The sequence below is a fragment of the Urocitellus parryii genome, chromosome 6 (genome assembly GCF_045843805.1).
Source record: "Urocitellus parryii isolate mUroPar1 chromosome 6, mUroPar1.hap1, whole genome shotgun sequence".
NCBI classification, from domain to species: domain Eukaryota; kingdom Metazoa; phylum Chordata; class Mammalia; order Rodentia; family Sciuridae; genus Urocitellus; species Urocitellus parryii.
Window position 1 is genome coordinate 195,264,922 of NC_135536.1, and position 21,399 is coordinate 195,286,320.

General features: G+C 46.9%; 1 protein-coding gene and 1 pseudogene across 1 annotated transcript; one reads left to right on the forward strand and one right to left on the reverse strand.

The window, feature by feature from the left end:
- Positions 1 to 8,190, forward strand: LOC113196434 (WAP four-disulfide core domain protein 6A-like). The gene is made up of 4 exons (XM_026408353.2): positions 1 to 91; positions 1,289 to 1,420; positions 3,971 to 4,138; positions 8,171 to 8,190. The coding sequence occupies exons 1-4, from the start codon at positions 1 to 3 to the stop codon at positions 8,188 to 8,190; spliced, it is 411 nt and encodes a 136-aa protein (XP_026264138.1).
- Positions 8,191 to 8,797: 607 nt separating this feature from the next.
- On the reverse strand, positions 8,798 to 20,950 carry LOC113196435 (CCA tRNA nucleotidyltransferase 1, mitochondrial pseudogene; annotated as a pseudogene).
- Between the last annotated feature and the right edge of the window lie 449 nt (positions 20,951 to 21,399).

A 21,399-nucleotide genomic window follows, 5' to 3' on the forward strand; every position in this document is an offset into this window, starting at 1 on the left:
ATGGGACTCTTGGGACTTCTACTATTCCTGGTACCGTTCATCCTCCTGGGGGGTGTCCAGGAACCTGGGCTGGTTGAGGGGTTATTTTTCAGTAAGTATTGGGGACACAGTCCCTCTAATGTACAGAGAGAATTTGAGGGGGACGAAGGACAAAGAAGAGCATCACAGAGGAGGAATGCTCTCCCCACTTCAGCCTGGACCCTGGGTGGGACAGAGGGGCGGTATTTGGAGTCCTTATTTCAGCCCCCTTCCTAGGGGGAACCCGTCTGTAGCAGCTCCCCACCCCACCCCCACGGCATCCTGAGGGGTTCTTCCTGTAGGTGCCTGGACCCCCCATAAAGTGTACTTGAGGAACTAGAGAGCCAGAGGGACTTTCCCCCAGGACACCACACTCCCTAGCAGCACTGTGCTGACTTCCAAACTTCTCCACTGAAGCCCCAAATAAGTTTCCCCACTCCCCCACCCACACCCACAAAGGATCCTTGCCTTTGTGGTAAAGAATCATCTCCCAAAGCCCCTTGCAATATTGAAACACAAAGATTCCAGGATTCGTAGCTGAATGTACTGAGCACTGGAAAAGCAGCTTTGGCAGTGAGTTCTCAGGAGCCACATGCTACAGGTTCCAATCCTGACTGCACTCCTTAATAGTCGTGTGACCCTGGATGAGTTTACATAGCCTCCCTATACTTCAGATTCCTGCTTATTAGATGTGAATATTCATAGTACTTACCGAGGTATTTGGAATGAGGATTAAAGAGAAAAGTTCAGGTGCATAGTAAGTACCTCATCAATACATTATTATATGGTCCCAGGCAGCTGGATGATGGCTTTCCAAACTTTGTTGCATCCGTCTTTGGAATGACCCTCCAGGCAATTGAGGAAAGGAAGGTTTAGACAGGGTCCTGCCATAGGAAAGGCTGTACAGAATGTTGAAGCCCAGCCACCAGATGCTCAAGTGCAGATCTCAATTAGCAGGAGCTACAGCGCCCCCTAGGGGAACCTCCAAGTACAACAAAGCCAAGTGCCTAGAGGAGCATGTTCTCCTCCCAGGAACCTTATACAGGTGGTGGGAGAAGGGTTGGGAATGGGGTTAGGGATTAGGTGATGAGTCATGGGGTCGGGGATGTGGCTAGTGTTTTGAGAATCCTGAGCCCCCTGAGAGTTACTGCCCTCCTGGGGCAGGAGAAGGGAATCAAGCTTCCCCAACTCTGCAGAGGTGCCCTGCTCCTGGGAAGGGGGAGAGACACCCACTTCCAGGCCTCAAGGAAGCATATCTTCTCCTCTCCAGAGTCGTGTCCCAAAGTCAGAGTAAAATGTGAAATCGAAGAAAGAAACCTATGCACGAGGCACAGGCAGTGCCCAAATAATATGAAGTGTTGCATGTTCAGCTGCGGAAAGAAGTGTTTAGACATGAGAAAAGGTACCTACGGATCCCCTGAATGAATGCAGCCCTCCTTCCCCGCCTCCCACACTGGCACTGTCCAGCCCCCTTCCTGGGTCCCTGAGGGCCGGAGCCTGAACAAGCCCTGATGCATCTTCTCCTTGACACAAGTCCCGTCATTGCCGGACTCGGGAGACCCGGACCACATCCTGCCCCTATTTTGTAGGTGATGTGAGCAATGTGGTTCTCCCTTTCTGGACCTCAGTTTCCTTTTCCATAAGTTACTTATGGGTATTGAACCACATGGTCTCTGGGCTCCTGTTTGGTGATCTTCTGAAATGCCAAGTAGCCACCAAAGTCTGGTCAGATGCCAACGTCGCATCAGTTTATGTGATCACCATAAGAGACAGGTGGATGGCTGGTATTTCCTGGCACTTGTCCCCGGGCCTCTCTGTCTCTATCAATCCAGGAAGGTTTCCGTGATCATCTTTGACCTCCTACACTCTTTCCTCTCTGCCCCATATCACTGGGCTCTAAAGAAGACCGTCAAACACTATGCATTCATTTATTCATTCAACAAATATTTGAGAGGACCTCTGTCACCCATGATGGGCTGCACTTGCTTGTTGTGGCCAGGGAGGGCAGGAAGGATTTTTCTATGACTGGGATTCATGGATTCATGGAAAGATGGGTGGTATGCAGGAAAAATTGGAGGGAATTTTCTGGGCACAGGTAACAGCACATGCAAAGGCCCTGTGTTAGGAAGCATCATGCTCAGGCCTTGAGAAGTCAGAGAGCGGAGGAAGCGAGAGGATAAGAGATGAGACAGAGGGTGCTGGGCTGGCAAGGAGCACAGGGGTCTGGTCTTGACCCCAGGAGGGGGATTGTCTACATCTGAATCCCTTATCATTTACCTGGCTTCACTTCTGTTATCTTTATAGTGAGAGCAGTAAGAGGGATAGCTACATGGCATTAAGTGTTAACATAGATTAAATGCTAAGAATATGACTGACATTTTAATAAGTGCTAAGATTGTTTTGATGTGGTCTAGACTGGAAGTGCTAAAGGACTGTATTTGTACCTCAGAGCACAATGGACAAAACAATTGCTTATTAATCCTTATTCTTTATAGGCTGGGCATGGTGGCACATGCCTGTGCTCCCAGCTGCAGGAGGATTGTGAGTTCAAACCCAGCTCAGCAATTTATCGAGGCACTAAGCAACTCAGTGAGACCCCGTCTCTAAATAAAATACAAAATTGGATTGGGGATGTGGCCAAGTGCCCCTAAGTTCAATTCCCATTACCCCCCCCAAAAAAAAAAAAATAAAAGCTTCTTTATATTCAGGATACATTTGTTTAGACTGTGAATACTCCTGAAACATTCTCTCTATGCCAAATCTGCTAGAACGGCTGTACTGAGCTGGCATAAGACACAATACCCACTCTAGAAAACCTTACATTTTCATAGAGGAGTCAGAAAACGTGAATAAACAATTACACTGAAGTGATCAATGTGTGTCACAAAAGTGATAAATGTGCAAGATTTAGAAGCAATAAAATAAAAAGCAAGGAATAAAGAATGAATTGAGGAAGAGCATCACAAAGATCTGATGCCTGGGAGGGTTTTGAAGGATAACTAGGAGTACGTCTAGTTGGTGAGAGGGGTCAGATATTTGGGCAGGGCAAAGGCAGAGGTGGATAAGACCGTGCTGTTCTTAGAGCAGGAAGTTAGAAGGGGTGAGTGTGAGGGGCAGCAATGAGATAAAGCCAGAAAGAGGGTCTGAGAGAGACTTCTTTTTTGGGGGGTGGGGTGCAGAGGATCAAACCCAGGGCTGATGCCGGCAAGGCAGGCCCTCTGCCCCTCGGCTGTATCCCAGCCCAGGAAATGGGTTCTGGAGTCCTTCTGGGTAGAACTTTGCCCCATCCCTGTGGATCAGTTCTCTGGAAACCAGTGTAGAGTATATGGGAGAAATGCGCAGATCAGTCAGTAGCCTTTCAGGACAGTCCTGGGAAAAGATAATGGTGCTCGAGTTAATAAAATGGTAGAAAGGGAGAGAAAGGGACGCTATCTACTCTCAAAACCCCGGAGCTCTTCGCTGCTCCGATGTGGAGGAGGCACAGCAGAAGGATCCGTGTGGCCTTGTCACATCTGCTCCTACCACAGCCCTGTAAGATGAGCAGGGTGGCGTTTTGTATTCTCATGTTCTGTTATCACTGTTTTATGGGTTCTTTTTGGTGACCCATGACAGTAGAATCCATCCGATATAACTATACCAGCAAGGAACATGTCCTGTCCTAGTTCAGACCCCAGTGCCTCCCCTCTCCTTCCCCACCTCGTTCCCTTCCCTCCACTGATCTCTCGGCCTCTACCCACAGTATCCTTTTAAACTGATTTCTGTGGACATACAGGAAGCCAAGAACCAGAGAGGTTAAAGCAAGTGACCAAGGTTCACACTGAATTGGGAGCCGAGTCCGAGATAAATATGCCTCACAGTAGGGACAGAGAGAGCAGTGGCCGGAGGAGGCGGGGAGGTGGACCTTGCCAGGAGACCAGCATCCCCACTGCTCTGCTCGGTGATCTCCCTGCAGACATCTGCAGCATGCCCAAGGAGGTGGGGCCCTGCATGGCCTACCTCCCGCGCTGGTGGTATAACGAAGAGACCCAGCTCTGCTCCAGGTTCATCTACGGTGGTTGCCAAGGGAACAACAACAACTTCCAAAGTGAGGCTATCTGCATGGTCACCTGCCAAAAAAGTTGTAAGTCCTGGGGGTGGGGGTGGGGGGCGTCTCAGACTCCCACGCTCCACCGAGCACCTGAGAGATGTGGGTGCTGGTCCTTTCCCAGGCGGCCGCAGGCCCGGGGCTCACAGAACCAGGGCCAGTCAGGAGATAAGGGCACGTCTTGTGGGAGGGTAAGTAAAAAGGAGATTTGAGAAAAAGAGGTTAGGAAGGAAGCCTGTAGGCAAAGGGAGTCGCCTGATGAGGTGGGAAAGGGGGCGGAGACAGACAGACTGAGTCAGAAGGCCACCAAGCACCGGGCGTCATTCCTGACCCCGTCATGGCAGGGCCACTTCTCATCAAAACCCTTCACAACTTCTCTTCCTTCAATAGATGATTGAAGGCCACGGCAGCCTGAGGTCCTTGCTTGTCCACAGGAGGAGGAGGAGCTGAAGCCACCTTCGGGGTTTGCTTTGCAAGAGTCTCCACGTGGGTCTGGCCCAGGCTTCACGTTGGCTTCCACTGTCACCTGCAGCCACTCCGGTGTTGGCTGCTCCCAAAACCGAACCCCAGGACTTGCTCACTCTCACTCCCTTTGGGCCTTCCTCAGTGTGAAATCTCTTCAACTTTCAGGATCCCCATTTATTCCTACGAAGCCTCCAGTTTCCCCCATTAAAGTGTCTGAGAGCCCGTAGCCTGGTCTGAATGATTCCCTTGCAACCTGCAGGTCTTCACGTAGACTCATCTCTCCCTGTACGCAGTTTTCAGAGAACTAGAGGTTTTGGGGGGTTTCCCAGTAACATCAAAAGGAGAGAAGAGAAGGAAAATCTGAAAAACTGAGAACTCTGTGACACTGTTACCTGGTAAAATGGCCCTAAGATGCTTAAGCAGAGAGCCTGAGAAGATCTGGGTTTTGTATGATCTAAAACTGATGAACTAGGAGTCCTTAAAAAGCCAAATATAAGTGAAATGAAAAGAGGGAAAAGGAACTCACAAGCAACTGCCAATTTTAAAAAAACCACAAATGGCACAGAATCCATAGAAATTAATGATCTATTGATGTTTTACCTTCCTGACATCAATTTCTTTAGCAAAACCCAATTTCTAGAGAGAGCATGGAAAGATAAGTCTGTCTTTCATTCAACATGACTGATCAAACATGGATATATTTTTATTTGGATGATAGTTGGGATGTATAGACCCTGTGCTTGGCTAAGCCACCCTTAATATTTGTAGTTCTCTTTACAGGCTTGGGTGCTAAAAACACAAGAATTTTTAAAAAATTCTTGTTTGTGTAATCCCATCAAAAAAGAAAATATTCATGGGCTGGGGTTGAGGCCCAGCCGTAGTACATTCGCCTAGCACGTGTGAGGCCCTGGTTCCATCCTCAGCACCACATAAAAATAAATAAAATAAAGTTATTGTGTCCAACTACAATTAAAAAATAAATATTTAAAAAATTAAAGAAGATATTCATGATAGAATACCGAATTAGCAAGGATGCTCTTACCACTAAAGAACTTCTCAACAGCCTTCCATAAAAACTGGTTTTTTTTTTTTCCTATTTGTAATTTTTTGTACCTGATATTTGGGAGAATTTTCCAGAGACTTGTTTTTCTGGCTCAATACATGTCAAAATTTGTTTCTCCTCCACAACTCACAGCCTGCTAGGACCAGGTACATTCATACCAGGATGCCACCTCAAAGTCCCAGGACATAGTGTCGTGACCTCAAGGGGAATTGACACAGGGAACAAGGGGAGTACTCTGCAGCCATTCCAACACCACCTGGCCAGGAGGAATGTGACACAAATCAGAGTGGGGGAGGTGGGCTGGGGATGTGGCTCAAGCGGTAGCGCGCTCGCCTGGTATGTGTGCGGCCGGGGTTCGATCCTCCAGCACCACATACAAACAAGGATGTTGTGTCCGCCAATAAATAAATAAATATTTTTTAAAAAAAAAGAGTGGGGGAGGTAAGGCAGCCTGGCTGGTGATGGCCAGAAGGATGTCACCAATCATTTGACAATGTCAGTGTGTAGCTAGAGCCACCCTCGGGATCTTAGAAGAGGTTTGCTCAAGTGAGGAACCCCAAGGCTTGAGCTCCGTCCATCTCGCGGCCATCTGTCTCTAAAAGGGCTCAAGGACTTGTTTTCTGCGGCTTCAGTAAAGGGGACAGTTTCACAGTGTGATGCAGAAGCGCTACCATAGTCAATGATTAACGATTTCTGAAAATGCCATTAGAAAAATCACACGAGAGCCACTTAGGAGAGGGAGGGCTTCAAGATGTGGAGCCTTCAGATCTGCTAAATCGCTGTCCCGAGAGGCGGGCCCAGACTGGGTGGGGTGGAGGAACACATTTCCCACCTGCGTGGAAGGCGGTGGGCTGGTGATGTTAAAGGGGACTCAGAAGTTCAAAACCTGTGACAGCAGAGGAATTCTGCCAAATCTGATAAGCACCTGAGCACCCTCCAGTCCCCGATCGGAGTTGACACACATGAATGACTAGAATAAACTGCTCTGTCCCAGGAGCCTGTGAACCAAGGAGGCCCTTGGAAATGGCCAGAGCGTCTGGGGGCTGATGGCATCTGCTCACCTGCTCTGCTCGGGGTGAACTCAGAGCACCTGCTGAAAGGGACGCCTCAGTGGAGCTAGAGGGTCCGGTTCTCAGTGCTGAGTGTTGGGGGTGTCACTTTTCCCTTTAGACCCCAGAGATATGTCAAGTGGACCCTGTAGGTGTTTCCCAAAGTACAGTGCAGACCCAGGCCCCTCAGCTTCCTCTCCCCCCCTCTCCTCAGAGCTGCCTCCAAAATCAGAAATGCCCAGGGGGAGCCCAGATGGAGGTCCAAGGCATCCTGAGCTGAGAGGCCTGGAGAGCTCCACCAGCCCCAGGGCAATTTCTCATGGGGAACAGACTTGTCCACGACCACACAGAACACTGGTGGCAAAACGGGAACTAAAATCCGGGTCTGAAGCATGGCCAGGTGTTGCCAGTTCCCGCCACCAGAATCTGGAAACCAGGGCTGTTTGTCATCTGGCTTTTTAATATTCAGCATCTGCATCTCATTCCTGCAGTTGAAGGATTCCCTAAGGGGGGAGTATTTCAGTATAGAGCTGAAAGGGCCAGGCTCTCCGTCAGGGTCCAGTAAGGAACACGGAACCCACACCAGCATTCCAAACAGGGAGGAGTCAACACTGAGAACTGGTTGTAGGAGTCCTGGGAGGGTGAAAGGGAGAAGGAGAAGCTGAGTCATCCATCACTCCTAGATTTAGAAGAATACGAGATGATTACTGGGAGAAGCTAAGAGTTAATAGAAGGGACCCGGATGCAGCTGGCTGACACCTCTGGTGAGGACACAGAGGCAGCAGCTGTGTGGCTGGACCCTGTTTCCTCTCCTGTGCTGCACCTGGTGTTCAGACCTCTGAGGGCTGAATGGTACTTGGCCCACTGGGTGGGGAGGCGCAGTTAGCTGGTACTAGTACCTTTGGTGGGGGTAGAGGGAGGATTTGAGTTCAACTGATTTGGAGAGTGCCAGAAGGATCCAGAGACTGTAGGTGTAACAGTTTCTGCTGCTGGATAGAAATTGGTAGGAGCCAGAAACCGGATGGATGAAAGCCCATTGTCCCCTTATTTCACCTATCACTTAAAGCCAACTAGGAAAAGATAAGGAGAAACCTAGTGGGCTGAGTTCCGCTCCCAGCATCACAAAAAAAGAATACAGAAGGTTGAGCTTGGAGCTGAGGTCAGTAGATAAGTCACCAGCATGTTCACTTTCCCAGGCTCCCTTGCAGCTAGGAAGTGGGCACTGGACTTAGGCTGTCAATCAGACACACCTGAATCAGACAGTAAATTGAAAGCTAATAAGGAACAAAGGCAGAGATGATGGAGAATTCATTGTGATGGCAGCAACTAGAGCAGACGGTCTTCTGTTTCCAGGCAGCAGCCGTAGCAAACGTGATGGTGATGGCGTCCATGGTACAAGATGGGTAGCCAGTGCCCAGTGTCCTGTTGACTGTGGCCCTGGCCACACAGCCAGCCTTCCTCATTTCCACCCATTCTCCTAATCTTTTTCAGTCTTGCAGGTGATTCTGTAAGTCACCCCACTTTGTGTGTGTGTGCCACCAAAGCAAAAATAAACATTTGATTAAAATATCAGACTTTTATGGCAAAAATAAAATAAAATAAAATATAAGGCTCAAGCATGCACAGGGTTAGGACATCTTATGACAGAAAAATATCACTTCCACAGTAAAATGCGGATCGCTCTGTGGGTGCCACCCCACTTGCACTTTTACACGGGAGTTTTAATCCAATTGCCGAGTATTCCCAGGCACTGGTTAGCATTAATCTTGGATCTCTTATGAGACCTGAAACCTATCAGAGGCCATCGCTGTACCAGCCAGCCCAGCTTTCTCCTCAGCAGATTTTAGCATTTTTCTGTCGGAGGCAATCACCGGGTGTTGAGATTATCACCGTCTGGCGACAAATGGACCCTTACTTTTCCAAAAGAATTCTAAGGCACAGTGAGGCGAACCTCGGAGGAGATAGACTTCCTTTTAGTGCCTGAAGCACAATTTCACAAAATAATTTTGTCAAGATATCCTGTAAACCACCCCAAAGCTGCTGTCCTCTCTTCAATTTCAACCGGAGGGAAACGGAATAAAACCCGTTTTCCACCACTTTCCAGCAGCGGCTCCCCCATCAGATTTCCGTCTCCTTCATGGGACTGAGAAGTTCCTCTTGCTCCGTCGGGTAGCCACTTTTTCCCACTGTTCACACAGCTGTGGCAGCAGAGCCCCCATCTCCTTTCCCCAAGAAATGCTCCCTTTTCTGATGTCGTGGCCACTGACACACAACGGGGGACTGACCGCTGCAGTCCCCGTAGGAGACAGTGCTCGCCTTGATACTTGAGCCGTCCACACACTTGGGCCATGGTGACAGGCTCCCTAGACGAAGTGCCAGACACACGTTAAGTCTCTTGTCACATGTCGGAACCCTTGCTTAAGATTTGACCCTCACATCTGAACGATCCTCACTCTGAATTTTTTTTTGACAAAACCAGTAAAGCCCACATGCACTTGTTCTGGCGGTGAAGCCGGCGTGCATTTCTACTTACATCTGCACTAAAGTCCTGAGCGGGCTCGGGGGGTCCCAGCTACCTGCCACTTTCACTAAGTCCTTCCTGTTTTTAACCAGAAATAAGCCAAGATTTTCTCTTCTTTTGGAATCTTCCAACCTCATCCAACTTTGTGATGTCACCCTGTATCTGAAGAGCGAGGCCAGGAGAGTCGCTGGCTTTGGTGAAAAGCCTTTCACGTTTCCACCGACCTGTCAAACGTTTCCAGACCGCGTAAGTGCCACATCAAGATCGTAGATGAGATGAATCAAAAGGTTCACGTGGTTACCTGTAAGGATTTTCTTCAGTTCCACCCCAGTCCTCCCTCCTATATCCCACCCAAGCCTTTAGCATTTTCTGTGATGGCCTCCAGGGTCTCAGGATCATGGTCACTAGGGCTATCTACAATTCTGCCCTAAAACCTGAAATATCTTAAAATTCAAAGAGATTCTTGTACTCTCTGTTTGGCCTTTCCAACAAATCTAACTTTCTTATTTTTAAATCTGCATAGCCATTAAAGAAATCAAATAAGGTCTCATCAAAACCTAGAAACAGAGAATTTATAGGGAGATCTCTGCATCTTTCTGCCAGTCGGTTGGGAACTCTGCCTCGGCAAGTCTTCCATCCGTGACGATATCCATACGTAGTGTGGTGATTTCGAAATTTTCTTCAGGAGGCTGTTAGACTCTTCAATCCTTCCGTGAAAGGGGACTGGAATTCTGGAGACTGTAACTTCATTGTAAAGAGATGCCGCTTCAGAAGGCACAGCCTACTCCAACTGCAGCACAGGACCGGGCTGTGCCTAGGACGTGGGGGCCTGAACATCTGGAGAGAAAGTCACCATGCACACATCGGCCCGCACCTCACCGCCACATGCCAAAATAGCCCAATTTTTAAAAATAAATTTATGTTTAAAATAACCAGAGTTACATTTGTGTGGAGAAACCCTGTTTACTATGGGGGGAATGGCACCTGTCACCTGAAGGGACTCAGGCTAGAAGTCCCAATGACATGGAACTTGTCATTTCTTGCATCAGAAAGAAAAAAAGATGGATTGACGTATGGATAGAGATGTACAGATGGATAAACAAACAATAAAGAAATTGCAATAGAGGGTTCCCATGAGTACCCACTGGGAGATCTTGAGCAGATGTGGACCTTCGTGGTTGTCTCCAGTCAGGGCAAGGAGGTCAGGTGTTTGATCAGTTGTTGGATATTGGTGATATTGGACATTGGGAACTGACCCAGGTCAATTCTCACAGAGAGACTCAGTTGTGAGCCTTCAGGAACCAAAGGTCCCAGCAACTCAGGGAGTGAGCACCTCAGTCCTGAAGGGGAATCCGAGTGGTGATCCCTGGGACCCCACGACATGACACACTAGGTGTGAGATCTTGTAGGTGTTGGATCTGGGAGTTCTGAACCCTATCCAACTTCTGACTTCTTCTCTGAGGGGGCTCACAAATTTTGGAGAAAATGGGAGCTAAATGTGAAGCAAAGTCCTACTGTGAAATATATGGGCAAGATTTTTTTTTTATTAAAATGGAGTTTATCACATGGCTTAGCTCTCAGCTCCCACCCTACATCTGAATTTTGAAACGACACATTTGGACACCAGTGCTCATGAGGAAAGAGCGATGGCCTACCTTCAAAGTAGGTGACAACTTGTCAGGTGCAGTGGTACACACCTGTAATCCCAGCGGCTTGAGAGGCTGAGGCAGGAGGATCGATAGTTCAAAGCCAGCCTCAGCAAAAGCAAGGCACTAAGCAACTCAGTGAGACCCTGTCTCTAAATAAAATACAAAAAAGGGCTGGGGATGCGGCTCAGTGGTTAAGTGTCCTGGGTTCAATCCCTGGTGCTAAAAAAAAAAAAAAATGACAATTCAAATGCATATATAAACTCGTCATCCAAATGGGACATTTCTGAGAGCCTGAGAAGGTACTGTTTAAAATGGCACCAAACCAGTGGGTTCAAGACACACGATCCAAGGAAAATAGGCTGTGCAGTAGCCCTGGTTATTGTTAGCTAACTTGCTCATGCAACTTCGAACTGTGGGGAAATGAGAGCAGCAGTTCTCAGGTGGGTGGCAAGCAGCCCGAGCAAGTGCTGAGTACAAATGCTCACCTTAAAGTCACAACTCTGTTACACACATGCACCGTGTGCATGTGGGTAAATGCATACTTACACATGTGTAGACATATTGCACCTCCAGAGAGTAATGGAACCACTTGTATTTGAGGAAGAGGCTCCTTACAGGATAAATGTATTCTAGATACTTATCCACGGGAAGGGCTTCCAGTTATGGTGACCTAAAAATGCCAGGTAATTCCTCACTACAGAAATCAAGTATGAAACTGAATAAAAGCATCAAAAACAAATCAAGGCACTGGAAATTTACCAAAGTAAAACAGTAAATTATGAAGCTTTTATTCTTGCATGACAGTTAGACTTCAGTTTCAAGAATCTTAATGACCCCATGTAGATTAAACATAAAGAAAACCACACTTAGACACATTAGAATCAAACTTGGGGTGAACAAATAAATATGTGAAAAAACTACAGAAAAAATGTCTCATTTTAATGGCTCAGTTTTCATCAGAAACAAATGAAAATCAGAAAGCATTGAAATAATATGTCAAAATGCTGAAAAAATCTATCAAAGAGTGAAAGATTCTTTATAACCTTCAAAAATAAAGGCAATATACTATCATACAACAGTAGTTAATGTCTATAAAATATGAAGAACTCTCAAAACTCAATAGTGCATAAATAATTCAATTAGAAAATGGGTCAAAGATCTGAAGAGATATTTTTCCTAGGAGGAGATGCATATGAAAAACACATGAAAAGGTATTCATCGTGATTGGACGTATGGGAGATGCGAACTAAAGTCTCTATGAGATATCACTATTTGCTGTACATCAAAATGTCGAAGCCTTTTTAAAAAAAAAAAAAAAAGAGTGACAATAACAACAAAGGAGGACAAGGATTCAGAGAAGCCGGATCACTGTTAGAAATGTAAAATGGCACTTCCCCAGAAATCAGTGCATTTCTTATAAAACTAAGTATTCCTTTATCATACCACCCAGCAATCTCACTCCTGGGCATTTATCCAGAGAAATGAAAACGAGTGTTCACATGAAACCCAAAGGTGAATGCTCATGACAGCATTATTCATCATGACCCCAAACTGAAGACAGCCCGGATGTCCTTCAACAGGTGAGGGGCTAAACAAAACCCGGAGCTTCCGTGGGCCACTCCCCACACCACAGAGGAACGAGCACTGGTGGAGGGAAGAACCTGGACAAATTCCCAGGGAATTTTGCTGGGGAAAAAAGCCAATCCCCAAAGGTGAAATACGTGGGAGTCAATTCATTTAAAATGTTTACATGATAAAATTTTAGAAAGGAAGCCCAGGCTTGTGGTTTCCAGGCACTATGATGTGGACCAGGAGATGGGCGGGGAGGAGGAGATCACGGTGCGAAAGGACCACATTGGAGATCGTTGCCGTGATGGACCTGTTCAGTGACAGGGATGTGGTGGTGGATACACAATCCACACAGGTGACACACCCTCATGGAACTGAATCCTTACATGCACCCCCCCACACACACACACAGGAGTTCTAGTAAAACTGGAGAAATCTGGATGAAATCAGCGGATGGTCTCAATGCCAGTATCCCAGCTGTTTCACAAAGGAATATCATGGGGGGAAACTGGGTAAAACGTACGAGGGATCTCTGCATTGTTTCTTACAACTGCCTGTGAATTGACGATTACTCACCTAAAAGTTCCAAGGAAAGAAAATAAAGACTTCCCCATATCAACAAAAATCTGTTTATTTCAGACCAGACCAGACTGAAATTACCAGATGGTAATTTGGATTCACAAGAAAGAATAAAGAACATCAGAAATGGTAAATATGTGGGTGAATACCGAAGTGTGTCAATGATACACACTCACACCTGTCTGTAGCCAAAGCCCAGGATCCCTCTGCCCCACCAGACACTGCTCTCTATGTTGTGAGTTTCTTTCCTCTCCTTCCACCAGACTCCGTTTCTAGGAGGAATAAAGACCAAAAGTTCACAAGAGCTGATCAAGGAGAATCCGGTCTGCCTGGGATAGGAAAAGTGACGAACGGCCTGGGTCACACTGTGGGACAGAGACCCTTGCAGGAGAAGGGGCTGGGAGGACTGGGTGTGATGACTTCACCAAGGCTTGATCTGAGAAACTTCGAGTTAAATCCAAGTCAAGCCACAAGCAAACTCAATGAACTTGGGCATGTCTCAGACCTTCCCCAGATCTTGGTTTGCTCATCTTCAAAATACGCGAATCAATGAAACTTGAGCTGTACGGTGTTTATCAAGATCGCAGAAGGTGACTTTACGTAACATGCATCACACACTGCCCAGTAGGAACAAGGTGTTCCATAACAATCAGGATGAGCACTGTTATCAGTGCACACAACAGATGCCTCTTTATATGCTCAGCCACTGAGATGCAAACCCTGGAGGGGCACAGCTGCCAGGAAAAGGATCAATCTGAACCCCCCATGATAGGAATTCCCCATATTTTATGATCAGTTTCCTGAGTTCTACAGACATTGTCTGCCCTACTCTAGAGTCCCTATTTACATTCAAGCCATTAGTCATAGAATGCTAAAAATTATCCTATGCTAAAAATTCCACTTGAATTTCTGAAAGCACGAATTGAATCTATTCTTAAAGTGGCCAGCCCTATTTTTTCCACTCTGAACATTTATTTTATCTTATTTTTATTTCATTTCACTTTGATACTGAGGATTAAGCCCAGGGGTGCTCTACCACTGAACTACATCCTTACCTCTTTTTACTTTATTTTGAGACACCATCTCAATAAGTTGCCCAGGTTGGCCTGGAATTCAAGATCCTCTCCTCCCAACCTTCCGAGTAGCTGGGATGACAGGTATGTGCCACCATGCCTGGTTGGACATGTGTTTTAAACATGTCTAAAGTAAAAAGTAAAACAGACCCTATTGGCATTGTATGTGGTCGTGATAACTGTACAAAGCATGTCCCCTTCCTACAACCTGTTCTCCTGTTTGATAAGATGGGGATGACAGTAATATCTGTCCAAGGATTTTTCATGATAATTTACTTAGGCAAAGCAGCAAACGGCTGATATCTAGTAGGTGCACATAGGATGTCCGTCCCCTTTCTCCTTCTAGAAAAGATGAAGGCTATACAGAGGTTAGAACCCAAATGGGGAAACTATTCTTTAAAATCCTACCTTCATCTGCTTCTCCCGTCCCTACACCACCATCAATGGGTCTCAATCAAAATTAAGTATTCTTTACACTCATGCCGTACATGTGGCTGCCATAGGGTGAGACTCCTTTGGTAAATGCAAGGTAACTAGCAAGATGTGCCTGCCAGCTTCTGTATGTGCCTTTAATAAATGTTGTCCTTGGCCTCCATCTTCTGGAATGACAAAGACACTGCCACCAGATCATCTGCAGACAGGCTAAGTCACTGAGTCGTGATCACAGCTCCCCCAGGGCAACCTGGGTACACAATACCTGCTTTTCAAAGACTCGCAAGGCTCATTTGACTAAATAAGTACAGGCACCCCTCATCGAGCACTGCCTCCCACTGTCCTGAGACGTTAACACAATGTTAATGATGAAAAAAAAATTTTTAGTGCTGGGGATCCAACCCAGGGCCTCATGCATGTTAGGCAAGCACTCTACCATGGAGCTACATCCCCAGCCCAGTGATGGAAATATTTGATGTTTTTAGAAAATATTTATATCCATAACTCTTCCGTGGGGTGTCCTAACCTTAGCACAATTAACACTTGGGAGATAACTCTTTGTTGTTGTGGGGGAGGGGGGGTCCTGAGCATTGGAGGATGTTTAGGAGGATCCCTTGCCTCTACCCATTCCACTAATACAGGTAGGTGTTCCTCATCCTCAACTTGTGACCATCTAAAACGTCTCTAGACATTGCAACTGTCCCTGGGCTGAATAGTGTGTTAAAGGCAGCTCTTCGCTCCCCAGCTAGCTGCTCCAGAAGAGAGAGCTCGGTGGTGAGCTCCCCACCAAGAAGCACCCATAGGCACCCCTGCCTTTCCTTTTCCTGAATAGTAAAGATCAACATATGATGAGAGGCTTGACCAAGAAGCACATGGACTATAGTTGGAAGAGGCAGTGGCCAAGGAGTGAGCATCATGGCTTCAGGGGGTTTCATGTGCAAAGGTGGGAACACATTGCTGTAGGACTCAAATATGGAGCTGACCCAGTCAGCACGCTTAGCTGCCCCAAACCATCACACCACACACACTCGCAAATGGCACATACCTGTGCATGCATCTCATACGTACAGAGCATTTGAATATTCATTGAATTTTTGCACCAATTCTAGGAAGTATACTAAATTAGCATAATTAATCTGGATTTATAGATTAAAAAAAGAAAACACTGAGGCTCAGAGAAGATAAATGACTAGCCCAAGGGTAACCGTACTAGAATCAACTAATGTGCCCATCAGAGGTGGACTGGATAAAGTAAACATGGAAGCTCAATGATCACTACTCAGTCTTTAAAAAGAAAGACTTTCTGTCGTTTGTGACAACACAGAAGAACCTGGGGACATTACGCCAAGGGAAATACGAGGAGCACAGAAAGACAAATACGGCATGATCTCACTTATTACATAATCTAAAAAGACTGAACTCAAAGCAGAGAGTAGAATGGTGATTGCCAGATCTGGGGAGGGAGATTGGAGACCCATTTGCCAAAGGATACAAAATATCAGTCAGAGAAGAGAAATAAGTTGTGGAGATCTAATGCACAACGTGATGACTATAGTTAGTAACAATGAATCGTACACTTGAAAACTGCTAATAGGTTTTAAGTGTTCTCACTGCTAGCCCACGTGCACACACACACACACACACACACACACACTCACACACAGTGATAGGTATGTGAGATAATGCATATGTTAAGTAGCATGTTAGTCAGGTCACATATACCAAATTTTTGTCAATTAAAAAATAGGTGAGGGGGCTGGGGCTGTAGCTCAGTGGTAGAGCTCTTGCTAGCACATGTGAGACACTGGGTTTGATCCTCAGCACCACATAAAAATAAGTAAATAAAATAAAGTCATGCTGTCCATCTACCACCACAGGAAAAAATATATATTTTTTAATATAAATAAATAGGGACTGGGGATTTAACTCAGTAACAGAGTACTTGCCTAGCTTTCCTGGGTTCAATCTCCAATTCTGCAAAAATAAATAAATAAATAATTGTAACAAAAGAAATATGATGATGATTAAAAAAAGAAGAGTAACTGAATTCAAGGACAACTTCAGACTTCAAACCCAAGGTTCATTAAGTCCCACAAAGCCATGCCAGCTTTGCCTTTCAAAAACAATTGGATCCAGGGGAGGAGTCAGGTGGGAAATGTGCTGGACCCTGGACTCAGGGCTGGGATGTGTCTCCAGACAGAATGACACCCTGAACCATCCAAAGCTGGGCTCTCTCCTTTCACCCTGAGCTTTTACATTTCTTTTTAAATATACTAAGTCTGCTGTTTTTCCAAGGGGGTAGCCATTTCTGACCTCATGCCATATATGTTTGCTGCTTCCATAATTCCCTTGGAGCACCCAGATAGTACAGAGGCTATACCTGACGCTCTACCCAGTGCACTGAGGGTACTTGATGAATATCTGTGGATTGAATAAGAGACACAAAAGCATCGGAGTGGGCAAACTTGGGTCTCAGGCCTGGTTCTGAAACTTGCTATCAATGGTCAGGGTAGTTCAACCTCTCCTCATCTACAAAACTAGGTATATCAGTTCATTTTCCTTTGTTATAGCAAGGTGTCCAAGTCTATGTAACTTATTTTAATTTTTTTTTTGTACTGAGGATTAAAGCCAGGGGTGCTCTACTACTGAGCTACATTCCCAACCCTTTTTATTTATTTTTTGTTTTGTTTTGTTTTGAGACAGGGTCTTGCCCAGGTTGACCTGAAACTTGTGATCCTTCTGCCTCTGAGTCTCTGGGATTACAGGTGTGCAAGGTGTGTACCACTGTGCCCAGCTGGGTCACCTATTTTATAAGAGGTTTATTTTAGTTCACGGTTTTGGAGGCTGAAGTCTTTCAAGATGAGGTGGCCCTCTCCGTTTGGCCTCTGGTGAGCACCTTCGTGGTTGTGTCACAGTATGACAGATAGTGTCTCGGCAGGAGAGCATGTGAGAGGGCACAGGGAACATGTGCCTGGTAAGAGAGGAAGCCAGGGCAACTCAGGGGCCAGGCGTGCTCTCTCCGCAGTAACCCGCTGTCAAGGGCACTGACTGGGGTCTCACGAGATGTCACTAACCTCTTCCCAGAGCAGCACCCTGTGACCTCATCTCCTAACCCTAAGCCCTGTCTGTTAAGGCTCCCCACCTCTCCACCTCACCTCACTGGGGACCCCATTCAAACCTTAAGCCACACACTCAACCCATGTCCCAACCATAGCATGGGGTCCTAAGTCTCGAGGATTTCCTGTGTAGATTCGAGAGACAATGTGGAAAGCATATTTCAATTTACAAAAAAACAACAACAAAAAAAAACCCCACAAATTAGAAATTTTTTTAAAAAAAGAGGTTTTTCCATGGTGCCTGGAAAAGAAAGGCATCTGGTGCTTGATTTAGAATGGTTAAAAGGGCTTTTTACCCTGCAGTGGTAGCAAATTGGCTTTGGTGGCCAGATCAGATAAGTTAGGAGGAGAAAGGCAGAACTGTGATCGGGACACTCTGTTCCTGAGGCAGCTACCCCCGTGAATAAGCAAAATATGGGGTCATCCCCACCCCTTTCTGGTCCCCTTTCTCTCTAAAAAGGCAGTGCTCGGCTGGGCCGCCGCTGGGCGAGAACATGGGCTTCCAGGCTTCCCTCTTACTTCTCCTGGTTCTCACCTGCCAAGAGCTTCAGACTCAGTCAGAAAAAGGTGAGTGTGGAACGTGGGATCTCAGAGTGGACGGGGCTAGGACAGAGGCGCAGCTGCACCGAATCCGTTCCTCATCTCACACTTAAATGTATGCTGAGCTTGTGTGATGCGCAGCCACCACCATCCTAGGTGCTGGGGTTGAAGCTGGAAGCCAAAGGTCCTGCCTTTGTGGAGTTCCTATTCTAGTGGGAGAGAGCCACATAGTACCTATCACACATAATAACCTGCGAGGTGATAAGGCGTCACAGGAAAAGTACAGACGGGGAAAGGGGGCTCCAAAGTCTGGGCTCATGGTGGCCCAGATTTAAAGGTGAGAGATTTGATGAATCAGCTTTCCCTACAGGAAGGGGCTCCCTCCTGAGTTTCCACTGTCCCTCACCCTCCATCAGCCTGCAGTGGGGGAGGAGGCAGAGCTGATCCTTTCCCTCCAGGGCTGCTGTCTGAAATGCATCACAACAAAGGTGGCTGGAGTCCCCGCACACCTGTGCAGCTGGTCTATGCAGGGTTTGATTCTAGGTCCCCCGCTTCCCAGCAGGATGTCAGGACAGGCACTTGATCTCCCTGCCCTTAGTTTCTTCATGTAACACTGGAAGTCATAATAGCTGTGTGAAGCGTAAATACAAGGATAAAGCCACTCAGATGGTGACAAGAACATGAAAGGAGAGTACAAAGGAACTTATGACACACCCCAGATGCGTTCCTAGTTATTGTTCTCTGAAGACAAATATTTACTGAGAACTGAGAGCCAGGTCCCCGTTAGGCACTAGGACCGCAGAAACAGCCGGATGACATTCCTGGGCTCAAGGGCTTTTTTGGCTAAGAAACCATCTAAGAACAGCCACCGTTTATCAGTGAATTTTATTGGTTCTCTCTAACCTCTCAAAAAGCCTCAAGTGTGGATATTAGAGACCCATTTTACAGTGAAAGAAAATGAACGTCCAAGAGATAGCTCATTTTTCCAAGGTCACCCAGCTAGAAAGTAACTGAGTCAAGTCTAAACCCTGCTCTCAGGTTCAAAACCTACCTTTTCCCCAGGGGCTGTCTGTTCTAGAACTGACCGTGAGAGAGATGGAAGCCTGGGAAAGCTTGCTCTAGGAAATCAGATCTTGAAAGGCACCAGGAGATGTGAAGTTCAACTTCTTTTTTATATATATATATTTATTTTTTTGTTAGACACAATACCTTTATTTTGTTTATCTATGTATTTTTTATGTGGTGTTGAGGATTGAACCCAGGGCCTCCTTTATGCTAGGGGAGCACTCTACCGCTGAGCCACAACCCGAGTCCCCCCTTCCACTGAGCCACAACCCCAGCCCGTGAAGTTCAACTTCTCAACATTACAAACACACAAACGTACACTTGAGCTGCAACCTCTAGTATGAGATTGGCCCCAACTGGTGAAGCGATTTGGAAAAGTCACTTGGCCCCTTGGTGATCACAGTTTTACAGGGTGCATAAAGTGAAGTTTGAGCTAGAATAAAACCACGTGGGTCGACTGGAAAAAAAAATAATAATAAAGTGTGGGATTTGCACTCCTTCAGGCAACTTCTAAAAATGGAATCTTCAACTTCCGTGGGCTGGAAAGGAGAGGGACGGGGCACAGCTGCCACGGGCAGCCTCACCCTTGTGCTCTGGGTCATCTCAACCCCTGACAAAGGGGTTTGGACCAGGGGAAGGGGACGGTCTGGCCGCCCTCAACTGCTTTCTCTCTGTAGATCCGAGTATATGCAGTCTGCCTCTGGAGAAGGGCTCCTGTCGCGCGGGCTTGTTCAGATGGTATTACAAAATGGAGGAAAACCAGTGTGAGCCGTTTCTCTACGGGGGCTGCGAAGGAAATGACAACAGGTTTAGGGAGAAAATTCTGTGTGAGGAAGCCTGCAAAACCACGTGACTTCCTCAGGAGAACACAGCCCGCCCCGGAGTCAGGATTGCACCAGGCTGTTAGAGGCATTTCAACCCCCTTCATCATGAGAGATTCATTGTCCCCACGTGTTCCTAAGACCATTTCATCTCTGGGCCTGAAATAATACAAATGTGGACATCCTGTTTAAAGTCTCAAGAGTTTCTCTGTAAAACACACACACACACACACACACACACACACACACACACACACGTGGGCACAGAATTCTAGAGAGCCATTCTCAGCTTCCTGTGAATCACTGCTGCACCCGCTGGAAGATGAAGCTTTGGAAGGGGGAGGGGAGTGGATGTGGAAACCTGGTATTTAAAGGGCTTAAATTAGATAAGGAAAGGGTTTCTGGAGTCTTGTGACACGGATAAAGGAAACACAGACTGGGAAAGGAAGGGAGAGAAGGGGGGGCTTGAAGGAATTTGAGACCACTTTTAAAAGAAAATGAGTGAATTTGTGTGAAAGTCCCTGTCCACTAGGCCATGCCACACCTTCCTGCCACACGGGAGAGAACTACAAAGCCTGGTCCTAGGGTGCCTTGGTTTGCCTTAAGCAAAGACAATGGCTACTAGTTGGAGGGAGAGGAGAAAAACATGAGGTTCTCTTTTCATTTATTTCGAGAGGAATCAACGAGACCCAAAGATGGGGACACCCCTAATCCCAAAGTGTCCCTTCCCATGCACGGCGCAGCTCTCCCCATCATTCTCTCAGACTCCCCTCAGGACTGGAGGGCAGGATGGAGGCAGGCATGTACACCTGGACATCCCCTCCACCAGCCAGGCTCATTCAAGGGCTCTCTTCAAGCCCACCCAAGCCGTTACCCACTGTCCAAGGAACACTCACCGTCATACATCCTGCCGGGCACTGTGCTGCGCTCTGTATGAGCAACACATATAGACCTCGGAGTCACTCTGAAAATCAGATCTGACCTCCAGCGGCGCCACCTTCTTTCTGTGTGGTCTGGGGTAAGTAACCTCTTGGAGTCCCACTCTGTAACTGGTTATTAATTATTCTGAGAATTCTGAGAAGCCAGGAGTGTTTGGCACATGGCACATGCTGCTGCTATCATCGGATGCCCAGCTGTGAATCGGAGCGACTTTGGAGGCACTCCATCTCTTCTCTGACCTCTTTTCTCATTCATCACCTTTGGAGGACAGTGACCAACCTCACAGGTGACACATTCACCAGGAAAACGCTGACATGTGGAGACAAGGCCTAAATCCATGGGTCAGAGCTAAGCCCTCCCTGGACTTCACGCCTGGACCATCTGGTTGCCCCCACCCACCCCAACCCAAGTGTCAG